At 45.6% G+C, this 16,116-nt stretch overlaps 1 protein-coding gene across 2 annotated transcripts in view; it reads right to left on the bottom strand.

Annotated features, from left to right (window-relative positions):
- Positions 1-16,116, bottom strand: part of LPL (lipoprotein lipase) — a 64,673-nt gene that overhangs the window by 8,755 nt on the left and 39,802 nt on the right. Inside the window, exons 1-4 of one of the 2 annotated variants that reach the window (XM_049795278.1) lie at positions 8,739-8,884; positions 1,571-1,734; positions 1,252-1,431; positions 512-623 (exon numbers count right to left, since the gene is read on the bottom strand). In XM_049795278.1, coding sequence (XP_049651235.1) covers positions 512-623; positions 1,252-1,431; positions 1,571-1,734; positions 8,739-8,823 — 541 coding nt within the window. In that variant the 5' untranslated portion in view covers positions 8,824-8,884. Of the gene's footprint in view, positions 1-511; positions 624-1,251; positions 1,432-1,570; positions 1,735-8,738; positions 8,885-16,116 lie in introns of those variants that run through there. The other variant, XM_049795279.1, reaches the window with a different exon arrangement.

Consider the following 16,116-nt stretch of genomic DNA (forward strand, 5'->3'; position numbering starts at 1 on the left):
TATCTCTCCAGTCTCCCTTTAAGCCTCTATAAACTTGCATCCACAGCATCCCATGGCAAAGAGCTCTGCAGGACACCCATTGCAGGATGATCTATCTCCTATTCTTTTTGAACAGCTCCCAGCAGCTGCAAGGGATGACCACCTGGATGAAGACAGCCAGCTGAAGTTCTCATGCTGCAAGAGATATGGTGACCTTCTCCAAGCCATGGATCTGGCCAGTCTTGATCACATCCCCCCAGTTCATCTCTTTTTATGGTCAATGAATCCCTGCCTACTCACTCACTTGTGCAGAAGCAGATCAAGGCTTCTCACCCACCACCTTTGCTGCTTTTTTCTGAATCTTCTCCAGTTCTACTACAGAAATATCAGCCCTGCTGATTCAATAAAGCATGAACACATAACCTAAGTACTGCCAACAAGCAACAATTATTCTGGTGATTTTCCAGAGGAACATAATAATTCACCATGGAAGAGACAGGACTCTCCACTCTACAACCACAGGTTTTCTTACCAGTAATTCGGTTCACCTTCTTCTTGGTCAGGCTTCCAGCAATTCCAGCAGCATGAGCACCTAGACTGTACCCCAGCAAGTGGACATTGTTGAGAGGATAATTGAATTGCTCCTGCAGAAGACAGCGATTTGTTAAAGTTTGAACTCAAATGGAAAAACATCAGAAGACACAAGGGGAAAATGTTCTGTAAACACTGGGATTTCTTTGAGCCGTGAATAACAGAAGAACACTAAATACAATTAACATAATTTTGTGCCATACTAGGTTGCTTGAGTTAACTAATTTAAGGCAAAAATCTAAGCAGAGAGGAATGCAGAATGAAGGACAGAACACAGGGCTGTGTATTATATCAAAGGTCTTCACCTACCTCCTCCCCACCAGTTTCTGGATCTCCTAAGTATTCCCCAAAGGCAGGGCAGACTTCTGTTTCCCAAAGGCTGGCTGCTGTATAATATATAGGAACCTGTCTTTTATAGCTATGTCTCACAGAGCCTTCAGAAATACTGTGGACTCACATGGCTCCACAGACCACAAGCTGAAGTTTCTGGAACGCACTATAAAGACCTTCTTGTGTAAGGGATAACCATTAAAGCTGGGATTCTACCAGTCCAGCAAAAGTACTGTCTGCAACAGCTTAACTCCATCTACCCAACAGGAGATGACTAACACAGCTGCATAATTGTACATAATGTCCTAGGAAACAAAACAGCAATGTGAGACTTGTGACTACATGTCTTACCTCCATCCAGTCAATAAACATAGCAACGTCCTTTCCCACCAGCTTAGTGTATGCAGCAGACACTGGGTAGTGTTGCTGAGCTCGAATTAGCCAGTCCACCACGATGACATTTGAATCAGGTTCCCTCTTGTACAGAGCATCCACCAGCTTCGGGACCCAACTCTCATACATTCCTGTCACCTGTTGGGTTGGAGTTTTTTAATTAAAAAAAAGGAGATATCTTAATATCATCTGTGGTGTATAGACACCTCAGCTGACCTATCTAGCACAGTTTATCAGGAGTGTGGTTAAAAGGGAGGTTCCTCCCCTTTCTTCTTACCGTCCACCCATGGATCACCACAAAGGTTTTACTGGTATGGTTGAAGTTGCACTGTGCCAGGCTGTCCACCTGCCCAGGAACCAGGTAGCAGACATCCTCATCGGGCTCTGCAGGCGTCCTTAAGGAAAACTTGCTCTCAATTCCCTCAAAATTGGTCTCAGCTTCTGCCATGCAAGAGCACAGGAAACATTCAGTAGTGTTTTAGGAATATTAGGACAAATAGTTCACAAGTGACAGGTACAATGTTGGAGAGATATCGGGAACAGTGAAGAAATGTGAAACAGTGAAGAAGAACACATGTTTTTCACTTCTTACAATGCTCCTTTTGCGCCACAACAGTCATGTAAAGAGGAAATCAAAGGGTGAAAACTGCTCCCCCTCCAAGGTCCTGCTAAAACACTGAGGATCTGGCCAGCTGTCAGAGAGGTACGAATTCCTTTTAGGAGCCAGTATTTTCCCCATTACATTATTAACAGGAAACCTGTGAATTACCACAGCAGTGCAGAGAACTACACAGGACAGTCATAGACAGTACATGCAGGAAAACAGCAAGCTCCTACCATACTATTACATATTTTGGTGGTTCATCTTCCACATCACTCCATCAGTAATCACTGCCTATCAAGGCTCTTTATAGCACCCAGTAGTTGCAGTGCATTAAAAAGAGCTGCAGAGTCGCCACTGGTTTACAAAATGTTAGTTTTAACATTTTACCAACAAAGAAAAAGTAGCAAGGAGATCAGACACCCATTAAGGAAACTGAACTAGTAAAGCAGAAGCCTGTATTTTGAAGGCAGTACTTTTTCAGATCATCTGGTAGGCCATGCCACAGAAAAAACCTTCCTCTGCCTTAAACTATTTTGAAGGCGGCGGGGAGGGGGGCGGGATGTGAAGATCATGTACTGGTGGTAACAAAGCATATGATGGCCTGAAAAGATCACTTCCTAGAGAACTCCCTCCAGCTTCCAGCTTCAAAACACAAGTTTTCCTTTTGTTCCTACAAAGCAGAGGAGTGACTTTAGGCTTCATGCTCAATACTTCCTTTCTCTGGGAAGAAACTTAAATGCCTCCTCTTTTTACATCTGATTCAACACTAAAGTATCTCTATATCCAGCAGACCCTGTAAACTGTGGACTTAAACGCCAATGCTTTTTGAAAACAAGGCCCTACTTTGGCAACTCACATTTAGCAAATATTGATTGCCTGTTTTCCAAGTGAAGCTGAACTCAAGGCCAACTCTGTCATGCTCAGTGTTGTGTTTCCTGGCGGCATGACCACCAAGCTTTCACAGACTCCTGAACACACATTAATGAATGGCTCCAAGCCACCACAGGTAATGCAAAGGGACACAGCGAGGATCTCAAGCTGGACATGCAAAACAGATTTCCAGTCCCCTTCTTTTTCCGATTGCAGAAGAGGTTTTCTATGATACCTGGTAGATTTGTATTTCTCCATAAAGTTGTGCTGCATCATCCAGAGGAGATGAATAATGACTGATATTTTCCCCCCCCCCCCCCTAAAACTTAGTTTTTCTGGTCTTCCCATTCAAGCTACCGTACACAGCAGGGCACTGACTCATGCCCAGCCTCACTCAGCCCTCAGGTAGCTGGATGAAGTCTGGGGGGTTCCTGCTGTGCTTGGAGGGCCACAGAAATCAGAAATCAAAAGCCTCTTGCATGAGGTGTAAAACCAGCACACAGACTAGCAACAAATGCTCATGTACAAGCCTCGGAGAAACTGCCATCATCTGCAATCAACGCCTTAACATTGCCCAGGTTCATCAGGACTTCTCACCTGCCAAAAGCAAAGCACTTGCAGGGAAGTAACAACTGTTCACTGAACAGAGGCAGTGCTCAGCTTTAGGTTTTGACCTTCACTGTGCTAGGCTGGCTAGCTAATCCAGGATAATTACACTGAGGGCCCCCTTCTTCCCTCTTTCCCCCTAACGAAGGGATAAAGTTTATGAAAAACACCTTTCTCCAAGCCAGTAGAATTATTCACATAATGGTGAATATAAGACTTTACCTTCTGAAAGCAAAATTTACCAAACTAACCAAATGCTGATGCTTCTCAGAAGTTGCCCCTTTTTTGTATTTTTGCACATTCAAAACTTAATTTTCTCACCAACTGAGAGAGTACAAAAGCTCCTCCTGAAAGAAATCTTTAGGCTTACACTATTTACTTTTTAACCAGAAAAAGGAAAGACCCAAAGGCTGATTGGTTAAATATCAACCATAATTTTTCACTCAGCAGTGAATCAGTAAAACCTTGAAAGGATTAAGAACAGCTTTCAACTGTAAGGCATACAATGCAAGGACTTTCAATTATGCATATTCCTGCCCAGCACAGGAAGGCGAACAAGAATAGTCCACCGGCTCACTGGTTAATAGTGCTTCCTTTCATATTTAGGTATGACTTCCCTTCTGAGTTAAATCTATCTGATAATAATCCGAAATCTAAATTAAATTGATAGCCTGTCTTGCAGTGTTTTCAATTACTAACACATGCTAGAATTTGCATATAAGTTCAAACTGCATCTCTTTTGGAAACAAGCTTGTAACAAACTAAATTTACAGTTTTAAGTGCACCATACTTAAAAGGTGCACCAAACTTAGGACTGCAGTACAGTGGCACGTACCACTGAAGATGTGCAAAGTGCTTCACAAATATTTGTGTGCTTCCACCTAAAAAAAAAATCTGAGTGGGATTTCAGGACACAGGAACACTGAGGTGCAGTTACCACCAGGAAAGCAGCAGCTGCAAAGCAACAGCCTATGAGTTAGGGAAATGGCAGAAGGCCACTCTGCTCATTTAGCTATGTTGTATGAGGAATTAGAAAGTCAGAGGAAATTGTTAGCATCTTTTATGCTCACAAAAGGTGTCACATTGTCTAATGTCCACATATGCTCAGTTCCCAGCAGCAAGATACCTCTGGATGAGGGAAGCGTCTGGTGGGGTTTGTTACAGACTTTTCAATGATGTGCTCATTACAAAGCTATTCTCAATATTTGCCTGAGTTAGGCTTTGCAAATTCTGTATGGCTCAGAGCATTAATATAACTTGTCTGTACCTCATGTTGTGCCACACGTATTGCTGGAGTACAACCTCACCTCCCACCTCCTACAGATTAAATTTCAGAAATACAGTACAAAGGTAAATAATAGTACTGACACATACCGACATCTGTATGTACCATGCTTTAAAACAGCAGCAGAAAAGCTACAAAGCATATCACTTCAGAAAACTAGCATTTCCCACTTCTACTTCTGTATGTCATGAAGTATCTTGGTCTATTTAAAAAAACGATTCAGAACCAAACTTTGTCATACAGAGACTTTTGTCACAGACCTTTTCCTCATAGATTTAAAGTGAGAAGTCTCCTTGAATCATGTCCTAACTGAGCTAGTCAAACAGTTGGGTCTCATTCTTAGAGCCTTACACAAAGCCAAAGAAATGCAGAGACAGTCAATGTACACACTCACCACTGGTTAGTTAATGATATGTTTTAACCCAAATTAAACCAGGGAAAACCCAGAAATGGGGAGTCTTCAGCATGTTTCTGAAAGGTGGATAGAAATTTACGGGAATTTGCATCAGGTTTTACATAACATAGGTATAGAAAGTAGATATAAAGAAATTCATGTGCATCCATACTGAGGCACTGAAGTAGGTTTGAGTGACAAGAATGCAAGTCCATTTCTAAACAAGGCCTTGAAGAGAAGCAGGCCTGGAGGTAAAAATGTGTAGACAAAACAAATCCATGTTTTTGCTAAAATTCATACTTTCCCAGGCTTAGTTCAGCAGCGGTATAAAGGCATGTGCTCTGTATTGCAAAAGCTTCCAGGGGCCCAGTTGCAAATACAAGCCCCTGTTACAAAATAAGTTTTCTGGCCACTGCTATGTGCTTACAGTTAACAAGGTGACCTACAAAGGGATTATTTAGGGAACTGCAAAAGGGAGCAGAGTTAAGAATTAAGCCACCAATTTCAGACCCAAATTGGCTTTTCTAATAGCCCACAGGCTACATTGCCAAAATCCATCATTTTATGCTTTGCAAACTTTGATGCTTTTCTTACATCTCCACTTATATAATCTCAGTTTTCATACTTTAAAAAAGCTGTCCTGTATGTCAAGGTATAGAGAATATCATACAACTCAGAAGAAAGTGGGGGAAAAAAAGCTGAGAAACTGGAAAAAGTCAGAAGCTTCATTTTCCTGTTTAAGACTTGTGACACTTTCAACTTACGATTTGTGAAACTCCATTCAGTCAGGGACTCCTATCAATTTTGAAAGCATCGCACTGACTTTAAGCATTCTGACAGAGTCCAGGTAAGAGTTTACACACTAATCAAGAGAACTGAGCTTCAAGTTTCCTTCATGAGAAGCCCAAGTCAACCTGGCAACCAATTTTGATGAAGAAAACAGTTTATCTGTGATCAGCTGGGTGGACAATGTGAGTTTTGAGGAAGTAACACCATCTGGAATATTAATCAAAAGTTAAGCTGCCCGTGTCAGACAAAGGATACCAAATATAACAATGCATTTGCCAGAATCACTGCACCTGAACTATGCTTTTAAAAAGGGAATCTGATAAACAACAATTTCCTAGCGTTATGGACACTGACATGGAAATACTATTAGCTAGGTGCAAAGATCATTAGAAATTACATTGCTAGACTGTGTAAACTCAAGCCCACACAGACATACACACACACAGCAGCAAACATCTGCACATAACATCAAACATTTACATAACCAGCTGGAGTTAACTGGAGTAACTCCTCCCTCAGCTGATAACCAGCATTAGGATCATCCATCAATTAGTCATACTGAATTCCTAAATGATTTCTGAAGCAAACTCAGGGTCAGCTGTAATTAAGGGACTGTATCACAGAAATTGTTATTGTTCAATTTGATCTACATTATAAACTGAAAACAGACTACTGTGTGTTGCAATCCCATGAAACCTACGCCACAAGTCAGGTTATTTAACTTTGCTGTAAAGAATTGACAAGTTATTTAGGTCTTCCTTAATGGCAGAGCCCTGAGAGTACCTTCTTTACTTCCCATGCAGGGTCAATGGAAACAGCAACACCTCTGAAAAGCAACTGTGCCCAAGTTTAGATGCTGAGCAGGGACCTCCCAGCTCAAGTCCTGCAGCTGGCAAAACAAGGGCAAACTGCTGTTCTCACACTGTGCATGTGGATGCTCGCCCCTCTCCAAGGCACTCCCTGTCAAACAGATCCTTACTCAGCTGCAGCTGGGAGGCTTGTAACTCAATCCAGCAGAGCTCTTGCCATCCATCAGTCCCTCCAGGATATCTGGAGTTAGCCCAAGACAATAAAATGCAATCACTGTCAGACCCTGCAGTAATATGGAAGAAAGGATGCATGAGAAAGCCATACCATGCAAGTAGTTCCTGCAGAGAAGAGATTCCAGCAGACTTTTAGGAATGCCAGCGCTCATGCTATTCTCCAGCACTCTTTTGATGCCTGACAGCCTCACCACTATGCCTTCTCAGAAATACATTGTTTCTGGAAAGGCCATGCCACAGCTGCCCTGGTAGGTCCATCCCAAACACAGCCACAGCAAAAGCCAGCAGCTCGCATCACACAACAGCATGATTCTGCTATAACCCCCAACTCTGGATTTACACTGGTAAAAATAGAGGCCAGAATGTCTTCCTAGTAATGTTTTTATCTTTTCCTGGAACACCAATGTTATCTTCACCTCGAATATCTTTTTCTAGGTTGCTTATTAAATAGTCTGGATTCCTGGAGGGCTGGATCATGTATTTTCCATGGTTTCAAAACATCTTTTTACCATGGTGTGCAAGAAATAGTGTGGCACTGAAGGCTTGTACACCTTTAAGATGATCACACAACCCGTTTTCATATAACCTGTTCCTAAGGAGAAATAATGTAATCATTAGTAAGTCTGTGGCAAATCAATTCCTACAGGGATGAAGGTTAGCTCTGGGAAGATAAGTTATTTTACTGTATGAAACTTGGATACTGTGATGAAAACTGCTTTTGGTTGCCTCTGATGGTACAAGACTGGATTCAAAGTGAGAATACATTCCTTTGGCTGTACCCTAGCACCCTATCCTCTTACTTTTGAATACTTCCCTTCAGCTTCCTTGTGCACAAAGGAAATAACAAAGGCGTCCTTGGTGAAAAAAGCAGCTGTTTCCATATTCCATTTCAGTATCACACAGAAGCTCTAAGAGCTACAGCCACATTTTCTTCTAAGGCTGTGGCCTCTTAAAGGTAGGCATTATATGTGGAAGATTAATGAAGAAATTAAGACTGTGACAGGGCACTGCTAACTTAAGTTTGAGGAATAGTGGTCTCCTAAAGCTAGTCTCTTTGCTCATTAAAGCTGCGATCCTGTTGCAATTAACCAAGAGAGCGTTAGTGAACATCCAGCACGCTACATTTGCCCATGTTTCACTTCCTCTAGCCTGGAGGGTGCCTATGCACAAATGCAGGTACAACTTAAATAAAGATATATGAGAGTATATCCCTCTGTTCACTTTTTCCCTAAGGGATTCTGCTGCACTAAAGACATTAACTACAAACCAAGCACGTTATCATGACACTGATGAAGCTCAGCCTTGTCCTAGACAATTCAGACCAAGAACCGTAGGAAGCTGGGATGCAGGGCTCCCATGGGATGGGCGAGTCCCGTGCAAAACAGAGGGCTCTGGCCCTCTGGAGCCGAGGGACCCAACCGTGGTGCTACCTCTGTGCCGATCCGGCTCCAGCAAGGGACTCCTGGAAGCCACCTTGCTCCTGGGGAAAAAACAGATCCCGAACCTTAACAGGCCGTGCCATCAGCCCGGCAGGTTGTGCCCACGCTCCGGGCAGGGAGCTAGCTCCGGGTCTGTCCTAACTGGACGTGGGTCCCGCCGGCATCGCTCTCCAGCGCCTTCCGAGGCCACCCCACCCCACCCAGGTCCCGCAGCATCCCCGGCACCCCGGAGAGCCCTTGCAAATCTGGCTTGCAAACTCCCCCTTCCCGCCATGCCGGCAGCATTTCCCCAACACACCGCCCCCATCTCCCCCCTCCCCAAATCCAACAGGCATGCCCGGCACCTCCCCGGCACCCCCCGCCCCGTGCTCCCTCCGGGCTACCCGCCCCCCGCACCGCCCCCCCGGGGACTTACCGCCGGCGGCTGCCGGGGCCGCGCCGAGAGCAGCCACCCAGCGCAGGCAGAGGCAGACGGCGGCCAGGAACGCCTTCCTCCCCATCTCGCCTCCTCTCTCCCTGCGCTCTGCCGCGGCAGAAAAGTTTCGGGGGGGTGGGTGAAGTTTTGGGGTTAGTAAAGAGAAAAAAAAAAAAAAAAAAAAAAAAAAAAACCAAACCCAAAAAAACCGCCAAAACACAACCGTAGCGCAAAAGTAATGCGATGGCAATGAATCACTCTGTGAACGGCAGCGAAGCGCACCGACGCAAACCTCTGCCACCGCCACTCCCGCCCCGGGCCCTTATGTCCCCCCCAGTATGCAAATATGCAAATGAGCACCACACCCATTGGGCGCGCGCCGCGGGGCGGGGCCGGCGCTGCCCGAGGGCGGGCGGGCTGGGGGCAGAGCCGCTCCCGCGGGGCGGGGCGGACCCCCCTTTGCCCCGGGACGGTCCGGCCCCGGGCTTGGCACGGCACGGCACGGCACGGCCGAGACCGAGGAGCTCAGGCAGCCTGCTCCGGTGTGCACAGACCCCTCGGCTCCAAGTCCTCGGGCCTGGCTCCCTCTGCCCACCCGCATCTGCCCCAGCGCAGCCCTCTTCCCCGCCGCCCTGTGCCTCGCCGGCCCTGCCCGCACAGCCAGGATGCGGCCCCGCTGCTCGCCCCTCGGTCCTCCCTGCCTTTGGCGACCGAGCTCCGCCGCGCCTCAGATAAGATCTTCCTTCTCACCCATGCTTTTGCACCAGGAGCCAATTGCTAACTGCATTTTCAGTTCAGTGCCTGCAAGGAGCTTTCTGCTGTTCCCTTGATAAACCTTTACTGAAACCTTGTTTTGCCAGCACTCAAGGGGACACAAGTTTGGAGCCTAAATTAATTTACTGGAGATTGCATCGGTACTCTGGAGAAACGCAAAGTTGCCTCCTTGAGCTTTTCAACTCTCTCTGCCCTCCTCTCAGCAATATGGTTTGCAAGCAGCTGGGTGAAACATCAGTTATGTAAGGACATGTAGTAGAGAAATACTAAATCAATAACAAGACCAGTTTTCATTTCACTGTGCAGCGTGTTGTCAAAGGCCCAGCTTCATAAAGAAGCTCATGACACTACAGGGAATGAGGACTCCCCAGGTTTTGCAATGTGAAGCAAATGGTATTCACTTTGAGGGTAACTGATTCTTCTCAGACCAGGCACCTTAGGAGACTAAAATACACCTGGTTCATACTAGCAGGGCTATTCAATAAGAGGTTGCTCAAGTCTAGCAGAACTGGGTCACCTTTGCAATATTAGATTCCGTTAGAAGACTGGTAAGATCTGTGAGTGAGAATACATCTCCCCCAGGACACAACTTAAAGTTCCTCCGCCACCAACTCCTATTTATATCCAAAAGGCATTAGAGGAATTCAATGAGGGTACAAACTGATCATGCTAAGACTTTCTTTCCAACTGAGACAACTGGGGCAGCAGGGTCAGGGAGGGGTCTAAAACAGTGGGTGAGGCAGTGGGAGAAGGTGGGAGTCAAAGGCACAGGACAGGAAGTGAAGAGGCTGGGGGTAAGGAGAGAGACCAGCCTTCCTCACTGGAGGATGGTGGTGGTGTGAGCAGAGAAAAATATGGTTTGCACTGCAGCTTGCTAAGTATCGAGCATATCCTCTGACCGGTGTTTGATACCCTCTCATCAAAACAATGGCAAGAATTTTCCCAAGTGTGGACCAAACAATACATTTTCTCTTGATCTAATTTAGTTGAAACTCTGTAGTGTAATTTTCGCCCTAGAAATCAGCCTGACTCTATCTAGGTTCAGACATCCTCCCAGAAAATTCCAGTCCCTGCAGGCAACATCAGCAAACAGAGCAATTTAAAGCAAGCTGCTGTAATGGGAGACTCTCAGGCCACCTTAATCACAGGTGGTGCTACCAACCCAGTCAGAGCAAAAGAGAGCATGAAGAATCCACGGCTACTGTAGCAAAAACTTACATTACAATATGACTGTGGGAAGACAACTAGTGTAGTTTTAACTGCTGACAGGATCAGATTAAGCAGGTAGACAAGAGCAGTGGCCCCCACTAACCTCTGCTAATCCACAGACTGTAATCAGACTTCCAGTTCATTCCCAATACAGATCATGAAACCCATCAATAGCAAGGGCAGCCAGCAGATTTACAAACTAGTCAGAATAAAATCTAATTCGTTACACTGAAAATGCTCATTTGCATAATTTTTTGTTCCTTCTCATGCCCATGCCTCATTTTAAGACATAATCTGAAAGAGTTATGCAATGTCTCCACCTAAAACAAAGGAGGAAAATTAAAATAAAAAGAACACTAAAAGGAAACTTTCAAGTGATGAAAGATGAGGGGGGTGGGGATTAATTCTGGTTTCTCAGATCTTGAACAAGTTGCCTAAGATTGTTGTAAACCCAGCTGCAAAATAATATGAAATAGATGGGACTTCATGAAGGCGGACTGTGTCCCTGAACGCTAAACAATGTGCAATTGCACCAGTCTGACAAAGCACATTTTCCAACATTTACAAACTTTCTTTCCCTTGCAGATAGTCATGACTGGATGGAGAAGGAGCTTCATGGCATCAGCTCAGTGGGCTTCAGTGCAATCACTATCTGGATTTGAGTTTTGCTTCCTCTGTAAAATATATAAACCTGTAGGGGAAAGCAAAGCTCCATCTGTAAAAAAGAACCTGATTTATAGTACTCGGGGATTCTAAAGCGGGTGGAAGGTAATAGATTGAGACCTAAAATAAATTGTTTCTAACAAGAAGGAGGGGGGGAAGTCTGGAGGAATGGAGACAGGAGTTGCGTAACTAGGCTGGTACTTGCACCCACAGACCATGTGGAAGGTTAAAACAAGCACACAAGTGTCTCCAACAGAATGTGGGCAGCGTTGGTTTGTGTGGTGCGGCTGTGCTAAACCCCAAGCAAATTCACTGGCTTCACACAACAGAAAGCAAGAGAAGAATCAACCCCAAAATTTCATTTCCACAGCAATGCTCCAAAAGAGAGCTTGAAACACAGGGTGAAAGGGGAGGAGGGGAAGGGGGGGACGGACGGGACGGGACGGGACGACACAGACTAACTTTGAAAATTCCTGTGCTCCTTTAATTCTATTCATATGAAAGATTTGATAGCTGAGGATGAGAGGTTCTTCCAGTCTGAGAGGTCTTCCAACAAAAGCATCTGCTTAGAAACAAGCAAAAACTGTGTTCTGCTCTCCTTCTGACCAGGAATGCAAGTAAGTAAGAAGTCTTTTTCCTCCCTATAAATATTTAAATCCCCCCCCCCCCCCCAAAGAGAAAAAGTGAAATTAAATCCAAAAAGTCAGAGTGAGCTTTGATGTGATTTCTGTGCTAGTAAGTTCAAACAAACAAACAAAAAAGGAATCCTTTTCTCCTACTTTAAGTTTGTTCAAAGATATCAATGAAGTATTTTTTAAAATCTTTTTTTTGTGAAAACTCAGAATTTTTAATGAATCCCCAGTTTGGGGATAAAAAAATTACCCTTCCCTGCCTGTGTCCATAATGACTAATTGGGCTACAGCAGCAGCTTTACATGCAGTGGGTGTCCTCTTGTCCTGGGCTGAGCCTCTTTGGTACACTCTGAGTAAGGAGCAACATGGCATCAAGCCATCCGAGGGCTTGAGAGTGACTTGTGGCAAGACTGTCCCACCAACACTGATCTACAAAGCCCTTTATGTGGCACAGTGTTGCCTGCCTTTCCACACTGGCAGTGAGCATGGGGCGTAGGTACCTGTTAGTAGGGGTGGGGGCAGCCCAGTGACAGGCAGGCATGCAGGCAGGTGAGAACAATGGTTGCAGGAAAATCTGCACGTCATGGTTATCTTGAATCTCCCTAAATGTGCAGCAGTGGGAAAGGTGACAGCAGGAACGAACTGGATGTCTGTTTGGGAACACAATCCGTGCAACTTCACTGTTGTTGGTACCTCGAAGAGCTCGGCTGAAGGCCCAGAAACATGGGAAGCTGTGCAGCAGTGGCAGCTCTGACTGCAATAGACAGGGCACCTGTTCCTCCTGCTCACTTTTCTGTTTTGCAGAGAGACTCCTTCAGTCTTCAGTGCCACACAGGCAACAGGAGGGGATCCTCCTTGTGTAAAATAACCTTTAGCTGTCTTGCCTTGCTTTTCCTTTCTATTCCTGTGGTATGTATGACTTGCTGTTCTTCTCCCAGGTTGCCTTATCTTGCAGACAAGGTCCTCTCTCACTGATTACCTCAAGGATTCATGCCTCTTTATCCCGCTCTCTTATTTTCAGTGCAAAATGCAAGCTGCCTACTCCTTCACATAAAGAGATACAGGCTAGAACACGATGCCCTGCTCTGCTAATAAGCTGCAGATCTGGCTGTGGAGTAAACCCGCACTACAATTTTCTCAACTGTGCTTTAATTAATTATCACACTGCCAGTAGTGCCTGCCAAAGTCAGCTAGCTGTCTCGCCAGACACATCTTTCAAAATGCAATGCCAAGGGAGAGGCATTCCTGCACCCCTTTTGGAGTGGCGGGTAGGGGAGTGTAGTCCAGCTCCCCACTCATTGGACATGGGACTGGTATGCTGATCAAGTATGGTCCCCCTCACTGTCCCTCACATGGCTGCCAAGCCCTGGCTGCAGTAGGTTAAAGATGACGTTGTCTGAAACTTTTCGCAAGGTTACGAAAATGTGCAAGGGCAGGGGGGAGAAGGAGAGAGAAGAGCTCAGTCCCAGCAGTGCTTGGGCACCCATAGGGGCAGCAGCAAGCCCCTGCACCTTGCCAGCAGGGTGCCTGGTAGGGAGACTTCAGCGTCCCCTGCTCTCTCTTGTTCTTCTCCTGCAGCTTGCTGAACTCGCCTCTAACCATGGGAACAGAGTCTTCTAATTGAGGTCCCAGCCTGGCAGTCTGCATCCCTCCTTGCTGAGGGGAGAGCGAGTAGGATGAGAGAGCAATGCATGGCGTCACCAGTGTGGGAAAATGAATGTGTCATTTCCATCTCAAAAAATGTATCAGGGAAGAGAAGCCACTTCTCTGGGCTCTCCAGCAAGGGAGGGGATAATCGCACTCTTTCTGCTTTTCCTTTATTTTTCTCTGCAAGGCTGACAGATGGTGTGTGGTGCAGCCGAGGCTGGATTCCAACTTGTATCTCCTTTGGTTGCTCACAAGTTATTGAGAACACATTCCTCCTTGGGCTGACATTTCAGTCTCATCCCAAAGGGGGTTTGTTTTAATTTTCGTTTAGAGTTTAGGCTGAGTTAGCATTGCTGCTCTGGGATTTCGCAACTGGTAAGTAAAAACTCCCTCCTGGCCCCAACACTCCTGCTGTGGACATCCAACCCAAGTGCTCATGGAGGGAGGGGTGTGCTCCCAAAGAACAGTTCAGCCTGCCTGCGGTCAAAGCACACTCGTGCAGTGCCTCCAGGAACAATAGGGATCCTGCAGTAATTTTGTGCTCCTAACTTCTATGTTCATCAATTTTTAGATCTCACAAGATTTAAAAGATTTCGAGCAAAGCTTGAACTCAGTTACTGATCTGCCTTCAAACTATGAGCAGGAAACAGGCCAAGTTTGCATATGCACAGTAAAATTTCCTTGTCTGGTCTATTCTATTTGCCACATGTAAATAACCAACAAATAGCATTTACTTCCACCCACTTCTTTCGTTGCATTACTTCACTATCTTGACAAGTATGCTAGCACTTTTAGGAATATGTATACTTGTGATCCCTGTCCCAGATATATTCCTGCCAAAATTAAGACAAGGCAACAGTGATATAAACAAGAGGAGAAGGGGAGAGGGAGGGTAGGGGCTGCAGCAACAAGATCCTACCATTCGTCAGTTGACCCCAATCACCATGCAAACTATGGAAGGAGCCTGAAAAATGGCAGACCTGATTCCTTGGTCATGGAGGGCTTCAGATCCCATAGACAGCATTCTCCAAGTTGGAAAATGACATTTTCCCTGGGGACCCTTCATTCAGAGACCGCCTAGGAGGGAAGTACATCAACTTGTCCTTCAGGGCACCAAATGATTCCATCAATGTTGTCTGCTCCTGACAGCCACAAATCTGGGGAAGCTTTTTTCTGTTTTCAAAGACCCCAAGTGCTCAGTCTGGCACTGCTAATGTGAAAGGCATGTGCCTGTCACTGGAGGCATTGCCACACAGTGCACCAGAGAAGAGGCATGTTCCAGCTCCCGCTGGAGTTCAGGAGCACCAGCTCTGGGTGTCAAGGGCGGCCTCGGAAGCAGAAAATACATCTAGTCTACATCAATGTCCTCTCCACCAGCCAGAGAGCACACAGAGCAGATGGAAATTTGGCTGGTTTGATGGTCTCTGACACCATCGTCCTCCTGACTCATTCCTGCTGTGCCCCTGTGCTTCTGTGGGGCCATAGCAGACACCAGTGAGACCCAGTTGCTGCTCGAGAGGGAACCACTGGCAGCAGCTCTTCTCCTCTACAGCTCCTAAGGCTATGTGTAAGCACTTTACAGAGAGAGTAGGAAGCTTAGGCACCAAAGATTGAAATGGTGTGCCCCAAGGCTGTGTACAAAGTCAGGAGCAGGGAGACCCAGAGTCCTGACTGCCTATGGCAGGCCAGGCTCCCCACCCGCTGGCCTTCCTAAGGGCTACAAAACCAGAATAAATAATGAAAAGCGGGAAAAATATTTGCTGCCTCTGCCTCCTCTGGGTGCCAATGATATCAGGCCCCACCAGTGCATTCACCTCCCCCACATTCACATCTTCCAGCAGGTTCTTGAAGTCCACTGGGAAATTTTTGTTTTCACATCTCGTGGTCAAAAAGTAGTCGTGTGCCCATACAGAAATCTGCAGTTCTGTAGCTGATAGGATGCCAAACAAAAATGGCTATTCTTATAAACCTTCCTAAGGCAGCTACCTCAGTAATGTCCCTGTGTTTAAGGTTATAAAGAGGCCATTCAAGGGATCACTAAAAGGCTTAGAAATCTCAGAGAATCAGACTCCAAGCATGAAGTAGGTAATGGTCGTATTAGCATAGCCTGTTTTTCTGTGGCAGCTGATAACACTGTAACTAACCAAACTGTGACATAAATTTGCCCCAGGAAACAGGCAAAATAACTCTGTGGGTTGTTTCAAATTACTTATCCTGCGGGAATTTTAAGAATTCCTGTTAAATAACTAGAGACATGTGAATTTGATTTTCAGTCGGTCCAATGCCATGGGAATGCAGCTTTTTTTTAAGGAATATTAGTTCTTTTGTTGTTGAGTGAACTTCTTCCTCAAATTTTCTAGGGTCATGATGTTTAAAGTCATTCACATCCTTAGGTATTATTTTATATTGGAGTAAGAACTAAGGCTTCCAGGCCTTTGCATGTAGGAACATAA

The sequence above is a fragment of the Accipiter gentilis genome, chromosome Z (genome assembly GCF_929443795.1).
Source record: "Accipiter gentilis chromosome Z, bAccGen1.1, whole genome shotgun sequence".
NCBI lineage: Eukaryota > Metazoa > Chordata > Aves > Accipitriformes > Accipitridae > Astur > Astur gentilis.